Source organism: Rhinolophus hipposideros (genome assembly GCF_964194185.1).
Source record: "Rhinolophus hipposideros genome assembly, chromosome: 20".
NCBI classification, from domain to species: domain Eukaryota; kingdom Metazoa; phylum Chordata; class Mammalia; order Chiroptera; family Rhinolophidae; genus Rhinolophus; species Rhinolophus hipposideros.
The window spans coordinates 10,592,604-10,613,111 of record NC_138066.1 but is presented as its reverse complement, the minus strand read 5'-3'; the positions used below and the strand labels follow the sequence as shown (position 1 = coordinate 10,613,111).

The following is a 20,508-nucleotide window of genomic DNA, read 5'->3' as shown; positions in this document are numbered from 1 at the left end:
CTGGGGGACTGAACTCAAGAAGATCCTTGGAGTCCAAGAAGGCCCCACTGCAGCAGGATGATAATGATTGGTGTGATTCAGTCAACCATAAATTTATCAGCATCATCTTTAATTCTTACAACAACCCTGGAGGCAGGTGTTGTCATCCCCATCTTCCAAGGAAGGAAACAGGAATTAGAGAGCTTGCCCTGGGTCACCGAACCTCTAGATGACCGAATCATGATTTAAACCTTATCTGCCAGGCCCCAAAACTCAACCACTAAATGAGAAAGAATCAGAGAGAGACTCAACCCCCAGTAGGAAGGTGACAGCAGATAGTCTCTAAGGGCGGGGCTGTGGCTTCTCTGATCTCAGGCCCCTCTCCTCTGCCCAGGCCCCGCCTCTGCCCCTCCCAGCGCTGCCTGGAAGTGTGGGGTGAGAGCTCCTAAGACATCCCTGCCCCTCGGGGAAAGAATTGGAACACCCCCCACTCCCAGGAGGACCCTCTCCTTCATCAACACTCCTTCCGGGGCAGGGAGTGCCTCCACCTGCAACCCAACCACCTGGCCTCAGGGCCCACTGGCCCCACAGAGGTCACACTGAGATGACGGTCAAGCTGGATTTCGAGGAGTGTCTTAAGGACTCACCACGCTTCCGGTAAGTGAGCACAGGTCTAGGGGGCAGAGGAGGAGTGGTCCGACACCCCCCAACATACAAACACAGACACACACACACACACACACACACACACACACACACACACACCCTTCCTAAGGCCAGATGTCCTAACGGAATAGGTCTCAAACAGACAAGATCAAGCTTGTGGGCCAAAGTAGTACCTCTGCTCTCAAACCCAGAGGGGGCCACCAGCCTCTCAACCCTGGAGCTGGCATGCCATCCTCCCTCTCACTGGGACCCCTGCCCCTCCCCCAGCACCTGCTCTGGGCGGTTAGCAACTTCCTGCTCTTGCCACATCCACCCTCCTTCTGCCCTTCCTGCTCTGGCCTGGGCCCTAGCAGCTCCCACACTGTGGTGTGAGTGAGCAAGAGAGGGCAGGTGTGTGGGCCTTCTAAATCCACCAGCTTTTTCTGTCTGTACCCTCCACTCCCTAACCCCAACCCCAGACCCATCCCTGCTAAGGCAAACAGACCAGATGGACCCAAACCTTGTTTCTTTTAAACCATCCTTCCTTTCCCAGAGCCTCTATCGAGCTGGTGGAAGTCGAAGTGTCAGAATTGGAGACCCGACTGGAAAAGGTGACCCAGGATCAGATTAAGATGAGAGGGGTGGAGCCAGGGAGTAAACTGGAGGAGGGGAGGAGTCCTAAGGATTATTGAATACTTATCATGTGAGGTAGATATTTGGGGGCTACAGAGAAGTAAAGAGGTGGTTCTGTACCCTTAGGGAGCTTGGGATCTTGGTAAACAAGACTCAGTTGTGTACTTACCCAGTCAGCTCTTCAGCCCTATATTATGCCCATCCCTGGGCTGTTGGGGAGAGCAAGACTGCTTCTGTCCCCAGGGAGTTCACAGACTGACTGTGGAGGATAACACAGTAAAATACTTAAACACAAGACTGTAAGGCGTGTGTACACACACAGAGGCACACACACACTCCCATCACCTTTATTTTTCTCTACAGCATTTATCTCAATCTGACATATATTTACTTGCTGTATTAGTTTTCTATTGCCATGTAACTAATTATTACAAATTTAGTGACTTACTACACATTTGTATCATAGTTTCTGTGGATCAGGAGTTAGGGACAGCTTAGCTGGTCTCACAGGTTGCAGTCAAGGCGTTGGTTGAGGCTGTAGTCTCATCTAAGGCTCAGGGTTTCCTTCTAAGCTCACATGATTATTGGCAGAATTCATTTCCTTGCTGGTGCAGGACTGAGGCCATCATCTCCTTGAGGCCACCAAGTCTCTTGCCATGTCACTCTGTCCATAGGCAGTTTACTTCCTAGTAGCAGCTGGCTTCTTCAAGGCCAGCAGGAGAGTCTTGCTTGTGTGTGCTGGCAAGATGGCGTCAATTTATATCAGAATGTAATCACAGGAGCAAATCGATCAGCTTTGCCGTGTGTCATAACCAAATCATGGAAATGCCATCCCGTCACCCTAGCCATATTCTACTAGTTAGAAGCAAGTCACGGTCTCACTCACACTCAAGGGGTGGGGATTATGCAAGAGGGGAATCATCAGGGGTCACCTTAGTGTGTGTCTGTCATGCTTGCTGATTTTTTTTCTTGTCTACTTTTCCTCTCTAGAAATGTAAATGTCCTGAGAGACTTTTATGTTTTCTTTTTTTTGATCAATCGTCAGTGTCTCTACTGTGGCCTGAAAGTTATTAGATAACCAACTAATATATACATATATTTTTTTATTAAATTTTTCATTTTGAGTTAATTATAGACTCACAAGAAGTTGCAAAAATAGCATAGGATGTCCCAGGTATCCATCACCCAGCTGTCCCCAATGGTGGCATCTTACATAACCACCAAAACCAGGAAATTGGTATTGGCACAATGCAATTTACTGTCTACAGACATTATATGGATTTTACCTATTTTGCATATACTCTTTAAAACAAACAAACAAACAAAAAAAAACGAAAACAAAAAAAACACTTTGGGCCAGCCCGGTGGTTCAGGTGGTTGGAGCATCATGTTCCTAACGCTGAGGTCGCTAAGATTGTGAACAACAGCTCTCCCTGGAGCTGGGCTGCTGTGAACAGCTGGAGATTGGCGTGAGCTGCTGCAGGCTGCTGTGTGCTACCGTGTGCTGCTGTGGGCTAACATGTGCTGCCAGGAGCGGCCGGTGGCCAGCATGAGTGGCCGGCAGCCGTGAGCAGCTGACTGACGACCGACTGCCTCAGCCGAGGGAGCGCAAGGCTCATAATACCAGCATGGGCCAGGGAGCTGTGTCCTACACAATTAGCCTGAGAAACAAGGGCTTGAACCAGAGTGGGGGGGGGCAGAAGAAAGGGGGAAAAAATCTTTGTGTATAATTCAGTGGCACTTTATCATGTGTATAGATTCTTATAACTAGCATCATACTCAAGATACAAAAGTCCTATCATCACAAAGGAACTCTTTTGTACTATCTTTTGTAATGATACCTTCCCCGCCCCCTTCTCTAATCCATGATAACCAGAAGAGATTGTTCTTCATCTCTATAGACTTTTGTCATTTCCAGAATGTTATATAAGTGGAATCATACAATATGTGATCTTTTAAGATTGGCTTTTGTTCCCCCCCGCTCAGAATAACGTCCTTGAAGTTTATTCAAGTTGTTACGTATAAATAGTATCAGTTGTTCAATATCAATAGTTTATGTATGAATAGTTCATTCCTTTGCATTGCTGAGTACCATTTTATTGTATGGATGTACCAGTTTGTCACTAGTTCAGTCTAATGAAAGTTCCTTACTCGGATATATGAGGGGGAAGGATAAGGAAGAAAACTGGACACTTAGTGGCCCACCTCCACACAAAGCAGTTGTGAGCATCTGGTTACTTGTCACACATGTCCCATAGGGACATCTGATAACTGATTGTGGCCAGTTTTCTGACCATTACTGATCCTACTAGCCACCTCAAGTCAAGCTACATTTCCCTGAAGACTTCACTAGCCCTAAAAAGTGTTTGTCTTTAATTTTTCTTTTTTTTATTGGGGAATATTGGGGAACGGTGTATTTTTCCAGGGCCCATCAGCTCCTAGTCATTGTCCTTCAATCTAGCACAGCTCAGTTGCAAGTCCAGTCGCCGTTTTTAATCTTAGTTGAAAGGGGTGCGGCCCACCATCCCATGCGGGAATTGAACCGGCAACTTTGTTGTTGAGAGCGCGCACTCTAACCAGTTGAGCCATCCAGCCACTCCTCTGGCAGCTCATTATCTTTAGTCTAGTTGTGGCGGGCGCAGCTCACTGGCCCATGTGGGAATCAAACCGGCAACCCTGTTGTTCAGAGTTCATGCTCTAATCAGCTGAACCATCTGGCTGCTCTAAAAAGTGTTTTTCAGCTCAACAAAAGTTCACTGGGCTAAGCTGACCAACTTCACAGACACTTGCTCCATCCCAGATATGGTGACTCAGGCCAGAGCCAAGTGGCATCACCTCAGGGGCAAAGCAGTTCCTGCAGGTAACAAGGGCCAGGGGTCCGGAGACCTCACTTTGGCTTCTGACTCAGACACTTGGCTCTCCCAGAGAGACTGTCCTCAGGCCAGTCACTTGTCCCCTTGTTTATCAACCCACCTTTTTTGTCAATTGGGAGCAGACCGAATGGGCCTTATGAACATGCATCTTCTCCCTGAGCCTGTGACCTAATGATCATTGATGAGGAAATGTTCAATGAGCACAGAATGAGTCAAGTTCAGACAACAAATACTGTAGAATTTAACACCAACCAGGTAGAGCATTCATCCTGTGAGCCAGACAGTGCATGAGGATGGAGTTTCTGGGGAGCTCTTATTCCAAGTAGTTGGGGCAGGGCAGGGAGAGACACGTGGGAGTGGACAGAGAGATGTTTTGGAGGTGAAGCTGATCCTGGCTTTGGTGACAGGCTGGGAGAAATTTTGTTCCAGGCACAGAGCAGTGGGAGTAAAGCAACAGAGATGGGAGAATACCAGGTCTATTTTAGAAACTGCGAGAGCTAAACTGGGCTGCAGAGAAGTGTAGGCAAGGTTGGGAAGAAGGGCCAGAGCCCAGAAGAAGGGGACAGGAAGTTGGACAGGAGTTGGGGTCCCATCGACTATGGAGGCACATGGCATGATTCTCTATTGCCCTGTTGCTTCCTAGCTCCTCAAGCTGGGTAATGGCCTCCTGGAAAGTGGGCGCCATTACCTTGCTGCCAGCCGGGCCTTCATTGTTGGCATTTGTGATCTGGCCCGCCTGGGTCCACCAGAGCCCATGATGGCGGTATGTGGAGGGCCTGGACCAGAGTGGGATGGGGTCTGGGATAAGGAGAGATCCTGTAGAAGCTGGGGACGGTTTGTCTGGGGTCTGCATGTTGCAGGCCAGAGGAGGGCTGGGGCTGCCATCGAGACAGCCATGACAGGCTGGATCTAGACGTGGGAGGGCCTTGCTGCCCCAGGCCTCGTACTCTTTCTCTGCCTCTTCTCTTGTCTAGGAGTGTCTGGACAAATTCACTGAGAGCCTGAGCCACAAGCTGGATAGCCACTCGGTGAGTGGGGGTAGGAGGTAGGTCTGGTGGGGGGGCGGGAGCGAGGTTGTCTGTGGTCCTGACCCCCACCTGCCAATTTCTGCTTCCCCTCAGGAGCTTCTAGATGCCACCCAGCACACACTGCAGCAGCAAATCCAAACCCTGGTCAAAGAGTGAGTTGGGAGGGAAACCAGTCCTCTAGCCCTCTTCCCATTACCGCAGGGACCTCCCTGCATAAAGCTGTGAGACTAGGAGTTTCTGGTGGCCTGATTGCTGTCCCCCATCCCAAGGACTCCCTTGGAGTTCTGACTGTACAGAGGCTAACTGAAAGGCTGTGAGTGGGCCTGCTCTTGGGACTTCTCTGCTGGGGGCAGGTAGGTGTATCTGTGATTCTTTGTTATCCCCCCGCCCTAGAGGTCTCCGGGGTTTCCGAGAGGCTCGCCGGGATTTCTGGCGGGGGGCTGAAAGCCTGGAGGCTGCTCTTACTCACAACGCAGAGGTCCCCAGACGTCGGGTCCAAGAGGCAGAAGAAGCAGGAGCTGCTTTGAAGACTGCTCGAGCTGGTTACCGGGGACGGGCACTAGATTATGCCCTGCAGGTGCCTGCCAACCTGTCCTGGAGTACGAGGGCCTCAGTCACCTCAAGGCTGGAGAGTCCCTGGTGTGCAGTGGGGAGGGGCACTATGGTTTCAAGAGTGACCTGGGGTATTATTTTTGGGCCCTCAGATCAATGTGATCGAGGACAAGAGGAAGTTTGACATCATGGAGTTTGTGAGTTGCAGTTGTGGCAAGGGCAAGGGCAAGGGGAGGAGCCTGCTGATGGAGAGCAGAAGGGAAGAGGGAGAGGGAGGGCTCCTCCCTCAGCTATTCCCCCTGCTCACCTTGGCCTCAGGTGCTGCGTTTGGTGGAGGCCCAGGCTATGCATTTCCAGCAGGGCCACGAGGAGCTGAGTCGGCTGGCCCAGTATCGCAAGGAGCTGGGCGCCCAGGTAGGTCCCCATGGAGCAGGCAGGTGACAGAGGGTAGCGGGCTCTGAGATGACTTCCCTGGCCAAGTTGGCGGAGGCCAGGGCCATCAAAGATGCCCCTTCTATGCCCAGTTGCACCAGCTTGTCTTGAATTCAGCTCGAGAGAAGAGGGACATGGAGCAGAGACATGTGCTGCTGAAACAAAAGGTAAGGGCTAAGACTTCGGATGGGAGGCAGATGGCCCTGGGGCCTTGGTCTTTGCCCACAAAGTTGCCTTTTGACCTTTTGTGCCCTCAGGAGCTGGGTGGGGAGGAGCCAGAACCAAGCCTAAAGGAGGGGCCTGGTGGCCTGGTCATGGAAGGACATCTCTTCAAACGGGCCAGCAATGCATTTAAGACCTGGAGCAGGTGAGAGAGGACACCCCAATCAGCCAGACCCATCCGATTAAGCATGTTTTGAGTGGTTGAGTGGTTATGGTATTTAAGGACAGTAAGGAAAAACAGACAGAACCCTCTGTCTTCAGAGAATTTACATTCTATCAGAAAAGACAGACAATAATATAATAATTAAGTAAATGTTATGTTAGTATACGTTATATTAGAAGGTAAGAGCACCAAAGGAGAAAAATAATAAAGTAAGGAATGAGGGGGTTGCGATTTTAAGTGGGATGGTCAGGGTAGGGCTCATGGACTTAAAAGACATCTGGGGGGAAGAATGTTCTAGGCAGAGTGAGGAGCTAGCATCAAGGCCCAGAGTAACCTGCTGGACTGTTCAGAAGAACAGAGAGGAGGCTATGGATGTGGACAGAGGGAGGGAGGAGGAAGTGGTAGGAGATGAATTGGAGCTAATGGTGTGAATCAGGTAGAGCCTTGTCGGCTTCTGTAGGGACGTGGGCTCAACTCTGAGGGAAATGGGGAGCCATTGCAGGGTTCAGAGCAGGGTGATGGTGTGCTCTGACTCAATTCCTTTCCCTTCTAGGGCCACTGCCAATCTATATGGGATCTTTGTGCAAATTAGAAAACAGACCCCGTTTCCCAAGATACTGTCACCTGTCAAAAACATTTTAGCAACAGATTTATTTTTCTAGAAGAAGCATTTTATTGTCACCTGCTGGAAAGTTATCTTCATAAATATATCAAATCTGGGTTGCCCAAGATGTGACTAGCACCCCTTAGATATCCTGGTCTGCATAACTGTCCCCCTCCTCTGGGACATCTCATGGGACAGTCAGCCCAGGTCTCTCCTCTCAGCAAGATCCTTACGGGGCAAAGGATCTGCTGTCCCTGACCCGAGCCTCATCCCCACGCTGCCCATGTCCATAACTCTACTTTCCCCTCCTCCAGACGCTGGTTCACTATTCAGAGCAACCAACTGGTTTATCAGAAGAAATACAAGGTGAGCAGCCTGGGTCCTAGAGGACCGGGCCCAGGGAGATTCGGCTCTTGCCTCAGTTGGCTGGACACCTGCCCCCTTATCACCTTCCCCTTCCAGGATCCTGTGACTGTGGTGGTAGATGACCTTCGCCTCTGTACAGTGAAGCTCTGCCCCGACTCAGAAAGGCGGTTCTGCTTTGAGGTGGTATCCCCCAGCAAGTGAGTGCAGTCCCCAGGGGTGATGCTCTAATATCCCTAACTCTTTACCAACTGGAAAGGTAGGGCCAGTCACAAAGGCATCACTGGAGCAGGGACTTGGAGGCCCTCCATGCAGCCCCAGGTGTTAATTCTTTGGTGGCTGGATTGTGGGGCAGCCTGGGGGAGGGTATAGGGTGATGAGGGATATGTAGAAAGATATCACCAAATGGTGCAGAAGTATTTCCATATGACTGGTACCAGTTGAATACTAGCTGAATGACAGCCTCCCCGTCTTGCCACATGCTCCCCAGATCTCAGACCTCTCCCTGCTCCCATCGCCTCTCCTTCCCAGGTCCTGCTTCCTGCAGGCTGACTCAGAGCGCCTCCTGCAGCTGTGGGTCAGTGCCGTGCAGAGCAGCATTGCCACAGCCTTCAGCCAGGCTCGCCTTGATGACAGCCCTCGGGGTCCAGGCCAGGTACCTGAACATGGGGGTCAGGCTCAGCTTGCCCAGGGAGATGGGGCATCCCTTCCCGTAGACTCTCTGGCTACTCTTTCTTCCCCTGTCTCCTCCAGAGCTCAGGACACCTGGCCATGGGCTCCGCTGCCACCTTGTGTTCTGGTGGGATGACCAGGGGAAGGGAGCCTGGTGGAGTGGGGCATGTGGCAGCTCAGGTACAGAGTGTGGATGGCAATGCCCAGTGTTGCGACTGCCGGGAACCAGCCCCTGAGTGGGCCAGCATCAACCTTGGTGTCACCCTCTGCATTCAATGTTCCGGCATCCACAGGTCATTCCCCAAAGCTGCAAGCACGGGCCCCATTCCTACTGGCTGCAGTGTTGGGGGGAACCAAGATAGAGCCAATCACGTAGGCTCCTCCCTTCCCACCCTGCACGGGCTTCCTCTTAGATTCTGGCTGTCACTGGGCACAGGCCTGGGCCGAATATGTGGGGCACAAGGTGGACCCTGGTGCACCCAGCCTCTCAGTATCTTGGTCGAGTCAGGGTTGGGGAACACCCAGAAGAGTTTATTGGCCTGACTGGAGGAGGTATGGGGTCAGGGCTTCTGACGGTGGGGAAGCCAACAAAGAGCCGAGAGAGAAGAGGTTGTGAGACTTTAGCAAGTTTATACAGCCCTCACCCCGAGTCATTCTGGTGGAGGAACAGAAGGGGAATGGCCCGAAAGAGTTGTCCAGGCCAAAGTGCCAAGACAGAAGGGAGGTGGCTGGAGAGGAGGAGGCCCTTAAAGTGAAATGCAGGAGAAGAAGGGAAAAGGGGACGGTAAACCGGCAGGATCCTTCCAGATATAGGTCAAGGCTACACGACCCCAGCTGCCTCCTGGCCCAGCACCTTTGTATGGCCCCCTACACAGGACCTTGTCTCCAAGTCTTTTCAGGAGCAGCAGCAGCTCCCCCAGCTACTGCCTCACATGGGCCTGACTTCTACTCTGGCCCTCCAGGAGCCTTGGAGTTCATTTCTCCAAAGTCCGGTCTCTGACACTTGACTCGTGGGAGCCAGAACTAGTAAAGGTGACTTGGGGGTGTCGTGAAGAGTGTGGGGGATGGAGTGGGGTGAGAACAGGATTGCAGAGCCCTAAGGGCTCAGACACTCATCCCTACCCTTCCTGACTATCTGCTGCCTGGTTACCGGAAGCTTATGTGTGAGCTGGGAAATGTAGTCATCAACCAGATCTATGAGGCCCGTGTGGAGGCCATGGCCGTGAAGAAGCCAGGACCCAGCTGCTCCCGGTGAGGCTGGGGGGCAGGGGCTGGGGCTGCCCTCCTCACAGGGAGGGAGGAGGGTCTGGAATGGAAGGAGGGAGGACTGTCCCCTTCTTCCCCCCCCACCTCTCTAGGCAGGAGAAGGAGGCCTGGATTCATGCCAAATATGTGGAGAAGAAGTTCCTGACCAAGCTTCCTGAGATTCGAAGGCGAAGAGGCGGCCGGGGGCCCCCAAGGGGGCAGCCTCCTGTGCCCCCAAAGCCTTCCATTAAGCCCCAGCCAGGGAGCTTCAGATCCAAGCCAGGTATATGGTTTCTTGGGCGTTCATTGAACATCTGCTGTGTGCTCAGCACATCAAACCTGGTGGGGAGGTTCAGAGTATGAGACCCAGGCCTCCCCATTGGCGGGGTCAGACCACACTCGCACTGGTTTTAGAAGGCAAGGGTTCTGGGGGTGAGAGTGAAGAATGGGGAGGAGCGTGGGGCTGGGAGTAGGCAGGGAGGGCTATGTAAGGGTGTCAACAGCATAAGAAAAGTCAGGAGTGAGAATGAACTAGGGTCTCCAAAGGCCTGTAAAGGAGGGTGTGAGTTTGGCGGGAACAGAGGAAGCCAAGAGAGCTGAGGTGGACCTTCACCTGCAACATCCCAGCTCGTCAGGGTGGTTGGACAGGAAGAGGTGAATGATGCTTTCTCGCCCCCACACCCTAGGGCCCTGCACCCATACACTCACGCAACCTCCACTTCCCACCACAGTCCCCCCCTTGCAGACCTCCCCGTAATTGGGAAGTGACCTATCCAATTACAGCATCAGGGGACTTTGCTGAGGGTTTTCTTCCCAGACTCAAAGCTGATTCCCCCCTAACAGAGCCACCGTCTGATGACCTGGGCAGCCTGCATCCTGGGGCTCTGCTGTTTCGGGCTGCTGGGCATCCTCCATCCCTCCCCACCATGGCTGATGCCCTCGCCCATGGAGCTGATGTCAACTGGGTCAATGTGGGTCAAGACAATGCCACACCACTGATCCAGGCCACAGCTGCTGTGAGGGTCTTGCCAATCTCCCTACCCTACCCTAAGGCTCCTTCTCTCCTTCCTTGCTCCTGACTTTCTTACCCCTCCCCCCAATCTATAGGGAGTGATAACCAAGAGAAACTGGTTACTAAGAGTGTGTGATTTGGAGGCAGACAACCTGGCTTGGAATCCAGACTCTCACCATTTAGTGTTATGAACCCCTCTGTGCCTCAGTTTCCACAGCTGTAAAATAGGGATCCCACATCTCATTAGGTTGTACTGTGGATATAATGAATACATGTAAAGAGCTAGAACAGAGCCTGATACTTAACTGTACCCCTACACTCCTGATCCCATACCCCACCTACTGAGCTGACCCCACTCTGAAATATTTTTAAATCTGCCTCTAAAGATGCCGCTCTCTCTCCCCATTCTCCACTTCTCAATGCAGAATTCTCTTTTGGCCTGTGAGTTTCTCCTCCAGAATGGGGCAAACGTGAACCAAGCAGACAGCCACGGCCGGGGCCCACTCCACCACGCTACCATTCTTGGTTACACTGGGTAGGCGGGGCAGCGATAATGGCCTTGGAGAGGAAGGTACCAGACAGGGTGAGCTGCTGGCTGAACCTGTGTATCCTCTCCAGGCTGGCCTGCCTGTTCCTGAAACGGGGAGCGGACCTGGGAGCTCGGGACTCTGAAGGCAGGGACCCTCTGACCATAGCCATGGAAACAGCCAACGCTGACATCGTCACCCTGTAAGGATGCCTGAAGGGGCGGGACTAACGCTTGCACCATCCACGTGGGCGGAGCTAACGCCGAGATCTGAATGTGCCAGGCCTGGGAAGAGGTGGGGTCAATTCCTGGACCAGACGAGAGACAGGTGGCTCCAAGTGTTGATTGGGCGTACAGTAGGAAGGGGGCGGGCACGGTCCGAGGCTGGTGAGCTCATCCCGAGAGGTATCATTCATCAACATTGTTGTCAGGCATCTTTTAAGTACTAGGCCTTGGGGAAACATGAATAAACAACTGAAAGACGAATAAACAACTCAAAGGGTGGGAAGCTAGGGTGGGGGAGAGTGACAAAATTCTCATGAATTCCCTCCCCTTTAGGCTACGATTGGCAAAGATGAGAGAGGCTGAAGCAGCCCAGGGCCAGGCAGGTAAAGTATCCACCCCACTCCACCTCACCACCAGGCCTAACATTGTATCTCTGGGCATCTGGCCCCAGGTGACGTTTCCGCTAGTGTCCAGCTTCATTGATTAACTCTAGTATTTATTAAATAAATATCTATTGGGTGCATTCGACGCGTCAAGGCAAGGGATGTGCCCTGATGGCGCAGGTGTTTCCTCCACCAGCAATCTTACCAGACCGGCCCTTAACCAGGCCGGCCCCGGGGCTGGCTGTCCCCAGTATAGTCGCCTGTGCTAGGGCCCAGCCGTCGAGCTCCCAGCCCTTCCTCCCTCTCTCCTCAGGAGACGAGACGTATCTCGACATCTTCCGTGACTTCTCACTTATGGCATCGGACGACCCGGAGAAGCTGAGCCGGCGTAGTCACGACCTCCACACGCTTTGATTCCAGGCCTTCGCGGCCCGCGACCCCTGCCCTTCCTTCCCCACTGTCGGCCCCGTCGCCATTAAAGCCTTTGTGCTTTGCTCTTCCCTTCATAGTTCCTTTATTGGGTGTCACATCCAGGCCTGCAAGGTGTTGGGCGCCGCGGCTCCCGGGGTACAGAGTGGATGGGAGTTTTCGAGCTCGAGTCACGCAAGGGGTGGCTCCCGGAGAGTGAAGTGGAAGTTGCAGCTTCAGCCCTCGCACCGGGCGGCCGTGGGGCGGGGCTCCTGGGCTCAGGCGACGTGGCCAGACCAGGCCGCGGAGAAGGCGCTCGCGTGGGCTGGGGCCGGCCTTCCCTTAGGGGAAGCTGGCATCGGGCCGGGATGGAGAGGCTGGCTCGGCCACCCCGGCCCGGAGGCATCCACGGAATGTGGCGGCTCAGCACTCGCCCCCTCGGGAATTCCCTACGGGAGCGACGAGGAGGAAAGAGACGGTCCCCAAGCCCTGGACGGTCGTGCCTCGGTTTTCTCAGAGTGGCGAGATTGGGGACCCTTCCTCCTCCAAGTTGCAGACGTAAGGTCGAGCACACCTGGGGCCGCAGGCCCGGGCGGTCGCGGCCACATCCGGAGCGACGCGCCTGAGTCACCCTCGCGACCCCACCCCCACTTGCGTCCGCCCGTCCAGCCCGTCCGCCCAGTGTCTCCAGTTCGCCACTCTCGGCTCCCACCTCCACCCGAGCCGCGCGAGCCCCGCGGGGGCGGGGGGCGGGCCAAGGGGGTGGGGCTGTCTCTTAAAGGGTCCCGGGCCACTGCCCTTAGGCCACTTCCTGGGAGCGGAGAGGACTTCAGCTGCTCCTGCGACACCCCCGTAAGGCGGCGGCTCCCTGGTTCCTAGACTCCAGGCCACTTCCCTGAAGAGTCCTCGGACCCTGGCAGCTTGGACTGAGCGTGCATCCTCGCTCCCTAACCGATACGAAGGCACCTCCACCATCAGCTCCAGGCAGCCCAACCTCCGTCTCCTGGGACCCGCGCCGGAATCAGGCCAAGGCCAGGCCTCTGACTGGCTCCCGGAACCCTGCGTGGACTCGCCCACGGGGACAGCGATCGGCCCGAGAACTCGGAAGCTGGACCCTTCAAAGAATCGGCCTTGTGCTCGCCACCGTCACCTGCTGGTTGGATTCCGGAAGCCCACTGTCTGGAGACCGCAGAAAGGAATCGTTGATCACCCAGAATCGGATGCGTCTGGACCTAAAAGTCCCTTCCCTCTTGGTCTTCCCTGTGCTTTTTTCATCCGTTCTCCCAACCTTTCAGGCGTCTCTGTGTCAGAAACCATCCCCCACCACCAAGGTAGCTGGGTGAGCCCCAAGTCTTGCTGCCTTGTACTCCAATCGGTGCCTCCAGATTAGAGTCTGAATTTTACAATTCAATTCTGCACACACCCAGGAAATTCTGCCCTTTCTTCTCTTTTGGTGTCTCTAGTACGCCCCAAAATTTCCCCTCCTCCTGTGCCCTCTTCGCCCCCCTCCTTTGGGGGCCCTGTGACCCTGAATGTGGGGGGCACACTATATTCCACAACTGTGGAGACCCTGACTCGCTTCCCAGACTCCATGCTGGGGGCCATGTTTAGGGCTGGCACCCCTATGTCCCCCAACCTCAACCCCCAGGGAGGCGGCCACTACTTCATCGACAGAGATGGCAAGGCTTTCCGGCACATTCTCAATTTCCTGCGGCTGGGCCGCCTGGACCTTCCCCTTGGGTATGGGGAGACAGCACTTCTTAGGGCAGAGGCCGACTTCTACCAGATCCGGCCCCTCCTAGATGCCCTTCGGGAACTGGAGGCCTCTCGGAGGACCCCTGCACCCACAGCTGCTCTGCTTCATGCAGATGTAGATGCCAGCCCCCGCCTGGTGCACTTCTCTGCTCGCCAGGGCCCACACCACTATGAGCTGAGCTCTGTCCAGGTGGACACCTTCCGAGCCAACCTCTTCTGCACTGACCCAGAGTGTCTGGATGCCATGAGAGCCCGATTTGGTGTGGCGAATGAGGAGAGAGCTGAGGGAGGCCCACACTTTCGTCTGGAGTGGGCCCCCCGCCCCACAGAACTCCCTGAAGTGGAGTACAGGAGACTGGGGCTGCAGCCATTGTGGACTGGGGAGCCAGGAGGACGACGGGAAGTGGTGGGCACACCAGGCTTCCTGGAGGAGGTGCTGCGGGTGGCTCTGGAGCATGGCTTCCGTCTAGACTCTGTCTTTCCTGACCCTGAAGACCTGTTCAACTCCAGATCTCTGCGTTTTGTCCGGCACTGAGAACTGAGAACTGGGAATGCTGTCCCCCATTTGACTGGGAGGTGGGTGGAAGAAGGGGGCAGCAAAGGAGATGAAGCCTCCCCTGAAGCCTCTTCATAGCTCTGCTATGGGAGCTGTGAGAGTCAGGGGTCCCACTGCACCTAGAAGTGGGCAGGACTCCCCAAACCCAAGCCCACTACGTGCTCGCAAGTGGTACAGAGGCTCTGGACTGGTGCTAGTAATCTTGGGAGGGGTGGGGAAGGTTCCCCTGGCTCGTTCTTTCCTGAGGCTGGGGACCTCCAGTGTTTCCTTTGTTGAAGTTCAGTATTCAGGGGTCTGGAAAAGTGGGGACACTTCTCTGCCTAGCTAGCAGAACCCTGCAGAGATACTGAGGTCTGGGAGGAAGTGGGACTTTGCTCTAATGTGGTCTCCTGGACTGTGACTTCTCCTCCTGGTGCTGGCTGGCCTGGCCTGACCAATGACAGGCTAGAACACTCTGGAACATGGGAAGGGAGAGACTTTGCTGTGTCCCAAGCCAACTACGGAGGGAGACAGAAAGGCGACACCCCACCCTAGGCTGCCATAAGGTAGCTAGGAGAATTCCTATTAACTATGGGGTGGAGCATGCCTCTGGAGATCCAACTGTTTTAAAGGATCCCATATTAATGGTGGAGCTGGCCATAGGGAGGAGAGTAGCATCTTCTTGGGTCCTGGCCTTACTTCCTTCATGTGTGTGTGCATTCAGTGTGTGTCTGACTGATGCGGGGGTCTCCGACATCCTGGCTCCCATCTGTGTTGTTGGAGACCGTGTCTGTGTGCTGGTCTTTCTGTGGTTTCTGCATGTCCAGGCCTGTTTGGGGTTGCTCAGCAACTGTTTGGGCACCAGATGTGTCTGTGGTATGGATGTGAGTAGACTGATAATTAGTAGTTAATCACAAGGGGTGTGTGTGTGTGTGTGTGTGTGTGTACGTATGAATGTATGTTCACATCACCACATATGGGCCTGTTGGGGTTTGAGTCACTAGGATCTTCCTGGTGAGAGGTAAGAGAAGTCACTAGGCTTAGCCCGGCCTTGGGAGCCTTTATAGAACTCTTGGTTGCTAAGGCAGCCATGGACCTGTTGCTAGGAGATAGCTGGAGAAGAACCAAGGCTTCCCAGGGCAGAGATGAATGGAAGAGTTTGTGAGAGTCAGGGAGGGTATGGGACGGGATGGGATTTCTGAGTCTCTGAGGGGATGGGATACTCCTGAACAACTTCACTGGCAGAGTTACTTATTACTTATCACTTACAAGAAGAAAAATAAAATTGTTTTTGGAACCACAAACTTGTAATGGCTGCTGAGGGACAGGTTGGGTCAGAAGCCCAGCTTTCTCTGCCTATCTCCTATTAGAGATGTCTTCTTCTGGTCCCCAGTTTCTTGGGCCCCAAGTTTACCCCCACCGGGGATGGAGCAGTGGCACTGTTCTGGAACGCTCTAGAACCTCCATCTGTTCTGGGACACTAGAACTTCCAGGCAAAGGGCTGGAACCAGGATCACAGAGCATTCTGAGTCCTTCCTAGCTTAGGTGGGGCCAGCTCCCCTCCAGCAACCCCCAGTGGGCCTCATGTGGTTGCTGACACTAAGTGGGGTTTTCCTGGCAGCTGCTCAGGCCTGTGTCTTCTGCCGTCTCCCAGCCCGAGACTTGTCAGGCCGTCTGGCTCAACTCTGCAGCCAGATGGAGGCCCAGTGGAAGGATTGTGAGGCCTCCTGGAACTTCTCAGTCTTTGCCTTAGGTAAGTCCAGACATCCAGGGACAGGCCCAGCCATAGTCACCCCCATGTCCCAAGAAGGGCAACATGTGGATTGCCAGCTGTGCCCCTCAGCTGTCCATAGCCCTTCCATGACACGCTGGCCTCTCTCTGGGAGAGCTTTTTTGGATCCTGGGAAAGTCAGGAAAGATCCCAAAATCTTCTGGGCTGATAAGGGAATCAATCACTCACTGGTCCTTGCCTATCTCCACAGATGAAGGCTCCATGAACAAAGTCACAGAGAAAACTCACAGAGTTCTGAGGGTCATAGGTGAGGTCAATGGGGAAGGCACAACTTAGAGGTCAGGATGAGTAACAAGGAAGGGGATGGGAAGAAAGGATTGGGGAGGCCAGAAAGGGAGGAGGGCAAGTGGAGACAGGAGGTGTGATGGGGGAGGTGTTGGGTGAAGGGGTGGAGGTCAACTGGCACTGTTGAAGCCCTGGGCAAAATGGCTTCTCTCTTTCTCCCCAGAGATCAAAAAGTCTCTCTCCTCACTCCCTTCATATTGGCAATGGCTTCAAAAGATCAAGCTCCCTGAGTACACCAGGGAAGGTACTGATGCAGGGAGGGATCAAGGGGTGCCTAGGATCTCAGGCAAAGGGGTGTGTGGCTGAGTGGCTCATCTACCCCCCACCCCTCCTTGTCTATCATTTCAGCTCTCTGCGCTCCCACCTGCCGTGAGTAGAAAAGGAAAGGGGTAGCGAGGACAAGGGACTTTGGGGTACCTGAGGAGAGCCTGACAGCCTAAGGAAGTGGGATACTCGGGAAGGGTGGAGTCGGGCCTTCCCCTCCCAGCTCGCGTTCATTTGTCTCCTGCAGGGGGCAGCACCATCCTGTACAACTGTTCGACCTGCGAGAGCTTTGAAGTGCTCTGTTGGCCGCAAAAGCGCTGCTTCCCAGGTCCTTACTCCCCACACTTGCTTCACCTCACCCAGATCTCTGAGCTCTTAGGTTCCCCCCAGCGTCGACAGGTGTGAGCCCCAGGATCTTTCACTGCCTCCTGGGTTCTCTGCAGGAAGTCACGATCTTTGGGAAGCTAGGATTCTGCTCCTCTCTGTCTTTGGATCTGTACTGCTCCTGGGTGTCCTGAGCCTCATGGTGGAGTGAGTTGGGGGATAAGGGAAGGGGAGAGCCTCACTGTCTCTGACCCACCCAGTACTTTCCACCATCCACCCTTCCTCCTTTTCTCCCAGCTTCCTTCCCTTCCATTCCCAGATCTCCCGCTTCTGTCTTCCCTCAGGTCCCATCTCCTCAAAGCCAAAAATGACTTACGAAGACGCTGACAGATCCCAGCACGCAGTTGTAAAGAGAGTATACCCACAACTTACACTTCCCTTGGGGGGTGGGAACCAGCCAGCCCCTTAGATCCAGCCCCAAAAGTTCAGGCTTCCAGACTCCGAAACCTAGATGATCCCAGTGTCAGAGGGCCTCCAGGGAACCAGGCACCCACAGATGGAAAGAGTCTCCCCTCCAGCCATCAACCAATCAGACAGGACAGTCACCGATGCCAGGAAAATATCTACAGAAGGAAAGAATCCCCTCCACACACACTACCACTCCCACACTCCTTTCTGCCTGTTCCCAGAAAGCGGGGTTGTCTGCCCCAGAAGCTACTCTTGGCCCTCCTATGACTGATTGGGAATCCGGGAATGAGTGTTCTGGAGAACTCCCTCCCTCTTCCAGTGAGACCACATCAGTCAGTCTGCTGGCATGCTCTCCCTCCATTTAACATTGTGAAGCCTTGGCCTCCCACAGAGGCTTCCCTCCTGCCAGGCCCAACTAAACATGCTGTGAAATGGCTTCCACCCCTGCCTGGCCTCTGTCTGCAACCAGGGTGGGAGGACATGAAACTCAGTAGAGCACAGTGTTTCTCAGCTGGGAGTATTTTGCACCCCAGGAGACATTTGGCAATATCTGGAAACATTTTTTTAAAACTTTTATTTATTTTAAGTGTTTTTCCCCACCCCGGACCCATCAGCTCCAAGTCAAGCAGTTGTTTCAATCTAGTTGTGGAGGGCGCAGTTTACAGTGGCCCATGTGGGTATCGAACCGGCAACCTTGTTAAGAACAACACGCTCTAACCAACTGAGCCAACCGGCAGCCCCTGAAAACATTTTTGATTGCTTTGATTGGCTGGGGTGGGGGGCAGGGCGGCTATGCTACTGGCATCTAGTGGGCAGAGACCAGGGATACTATTCAACATCTTAAAACACAAAAGAGAGTCCTTCACAACAAGAAATTATCCAGCCCAAAATGTCAATAATTTGTGGTTGAGAAACCCTGGTGTTTGGTCCCCTGGCTATCAGGAGTTTTTGTTTGGGGGATGGGAGATGGGACATGAAAACAGAGGCTTGTCACCAACCACAAGTCGCAGTGCAAGGGCCTAGGCCTGTAAGGGATTCTGGCCCTCACCTACCCCAGTGGTTTTCAAACTGGGTACCTAGGAGCTGCAGGGCCAGGGTTCTCAATCAGCTGCACATCGGCGTCACCTGGGAAGCTATAAAAACTACCCATGCTTGGAGCTCATCTCCAGAGATTCTGAATTTAGTGTTCTCATATGGGGACTCAGTTAATCTAATTTACAGCCAGGGTTAGAACCAGTTTGGGAGAGGAATGCCTATCTCTTCCAGAAAAGTACCTTCCATGTTGTCTTACATGTTCTAGTCCAATCCCTTCATTTTACACACAAAAAACGAGGCCAACAGTTCATACAGCAAGATCATAGAACTTGCCCAAGAGCATACAACTCATTCATCCCTTCATTTGATACTTAGTGATTGCCCACCAGGTGCCAGGTGGGGACACTGCCCAAACTGAGGTGAGAAACCATGCCTCTTGACTGCTCAGGCACCACAGCTCTCTTCTGATCTGCAGTAGCTGTCTTGTGCCTTCTTAAGCTGTACCTTCATTGTGCCTTCTTAAGCTGTACCTTCGTTCCAGGCTTAACATTTTGGAGTTACCCTTGTTTTCACACCCAACATGCAGTGGGTCAACTAGTTCTGCCCATTCTTCAAGGACCTCTACTCTATCTGTCCCCTCCGCCCACCCTGTGGCCCCAGCCCACTCTAGAACCCTCTCACTGTGGACTTGTTTCCCAGTTGTGCCATGTGACGCTGCCCACACCCCTCAGATTCCATTGCACCGTCAGGCCCACTGGTCTTAAATTCTACATGCTCACAATCTCCTGTCCAGCATCAAATGGTGGTTGAGAACTTGGGCTTTAGAGTTGGGCTTCAAATCCTTGCCCTATCTCTTGAACCCTCAGGCAAGTTATTTAACTTCTTGGTTCCTGTTTCTTCATGTACATGTAGGTTATATTTCACTGATTCTATGGCCTTATTTTTCCTGTTTACATTTTAGCATCTCTGAAGAATCCATTTTAAATTGAAAACAATGTCATGGCATAATGGTATATATTACAATTGCTAATACCTTAAATTCAATGAAACGCAGAGGTATTCAGTTTACGGGATGACTGTGAGGTCCAAATAAGTTCATATACAATGTTTGCGACTGTGCCCAATATGTAATGAGCCCTCATTAAATATTAGCCATTATAATCTCTTAGTTAAAACCTTCCCTAGCTCTTCCTTGCCTACAGAGTATAGACTTGGCCCTTGACCGTGACATTCAAGGAAGCTCCCTGTCTTATTTAGTCCCCAGGCCAGACCTGTCTAAACACAGATCGAACTGGAATCTCCACTTAAATGCCTCACAGGCATCTCAGACTCCACATGTCCAAACTCACCTTCCTCCCCAACCCCACCCCCTCTTTTGATCTCTCTCAGGCTTAATGGCAGTGCCAAGATATCATGCATATCCTTTTCCTCTCATGCCACTTGCCCACTTCTCACCTTTGTAATGCTTCTTGAAACCTGGCCCCAACGTGTTCCTCAGCTCTGCCCACCCCACAGCCAGACTGAATCACTGATAGTTGCCCAAACAGTTTTCTCATGTCTCCTTGCCTTTGCCCAGGCTTGTACCTATACCTGGGATGCCCTTCTTCAGCTCAGACATCACCTCTTCTGGGAAGGCTTCTCTGAGCCCCTGAGGTAGGGTACAGTACCCCTTCTCTAGGCATCTCTCATGTGGCACAAGTTATATCAGGTGGTAGTGTTTCTTTCCACATCTTCCCTCCACACCATGCACTACCCTGTAAAGCCACTACTTAAGGTTTTGTGTCTTTGTTTCCCCAGTGCCTGGCACATGGTAGATACTAGGAAATGTCTTGACAACTCCAGCCCCTTGTCTGAACCCTTGTGCTGTGCCCTCCCCACAGAAGCTCTTCCTGAGCACATAGCACAGAAGGCAGGTAGAGTTGGTGTTTCTTTTCTGTGCACATAAGGCCAACCCACCAAAGTGTGGCTTGCTAAGGCAGGGCTGGTTTTTTTCTGAGCCCCTCACCAAACAGACGAGGCTACTGTGGGTGTGACAGTTTTAAATAATGACCCCACATTCTTTCACATGCCTCCTATCCAGAGGTA

At 53.1% G+C, this 20,508-nt stretch overlaps 3 protein-coding genes across 3 annotated transcripts; all 3 read left to right on the top strand.

Annotated features, from left to right (window-relative positions):
* Positions 1-393: 393 nt before the first annotated feature.
* ACAP1 (ArfGAP with coiled-coil, ankyrin repeat and PH domains 1) lies at positions 394-12,106 on the top strand. Its single transcript, XM_081029714.1, has 22 exons — positions 394-636; positions 1,178-1,235; positions 4,774-4,893; positions 5,105-5,158; positions 5,252-5,310; positions 5,552-5,735; positions 5,863-5,907; positions 6,029-6,124; positions 6,235-6,309; positions 6,400-6,509; positions 7,446-7,497; positions 7,594-7,694; positions 8,026-8,149; positions 8,248-8,459; positions 9,129-9,198; positions 9,323-9,417; positions 9,525-9,694; positions 10,255-10,427; positions 10,849-10,958; positions 11,042-11,152; positions 11,508-11,557; positions 11,871-12,106. The coding sequence occupies exons 1-22, from the start codon at positions 584-586 to the stop codon at positions 11,969-11,971; spliced, it is 2,223 nt and encodes a 740-aa protein (XP_080885840.1). The 5' UTR covers positions 394-583; the 3' UTR covers positions 11,972-12,106.
* Positions 12,107-12,225: 119 nt separating this feature from the next.
* KCTD11 (potassium channel tetramerization domain containing 11) lies at positions 12,226-15,550 on the top strand. Its single transcript, XM_081029762.1, has one exon. It carries the CDS (start codon positions 13,557-13,559, stop codon positions 14,253-14,255), a length of 699 nt encoding a protein of 232 aa, XP_080885888.1. The 5' UTR covers positions 12,226-13,556; the 3' UTR covers positions 14,256-15,550.
* Positions 15,551-15,809: 259 nt separating this feature from the next.
* On the top strand, positions 15,810-17,131 carry TMEM95 (transmembrane protein 95; the record flags this gene model as incomplete). Its single annotated transcript, XM_081029768.1, has 6 exons — positions 15,810-16,008; positions 16,238-16,294; positions 16,496-16,576; positions 16,681-16,701; positions 16,844-16,924; positions 17,040-17,131. The coding sequence occupies exons 1-6, from the start codon at positions 15,840-15,842 to the stop codon at positions 17,129-17,131; spliced, it is 501 nt and encodes a 166-aa protein (XP_080885894.1). The 5' UTR covers positions 15,810-15,839.
* Positions 17,132-20,508: the final 3,377 nt, after the last annotated feature.

Bases quoted from the DNA above. Each gene is read 5' to 3' on its own strand.
- KCTD11 (XM_081029762.1), top strand. From the start codon at position 13,557: ATGCTGGGGGCCATGTTTAGGGCTGGCACCCCTATGTCCCCCAACCTC.
- ACAP1 (XM_081029714.1), top strand. From the start codon at position 584: ATGACGGTCAAGCTGGATTTCGAGGAGTGTCTTAAGGACTCACCACGC. The intron at 5,908-6,028 runs GTGAGTTGCAGT...CCTTGGCCTCAG, and splicing joins AGTTTGACATCATGGAGTTT to GTGCTGCGTTTGGTGGAGGC. The intron at 6,125-6,234 runs GTAGGTCCCCAT...TTCTATGCCCAG, and splicing joins GCAAGGAGCTGGGCGCCCAG to TTGCACCAGCTTGTCTTGAA.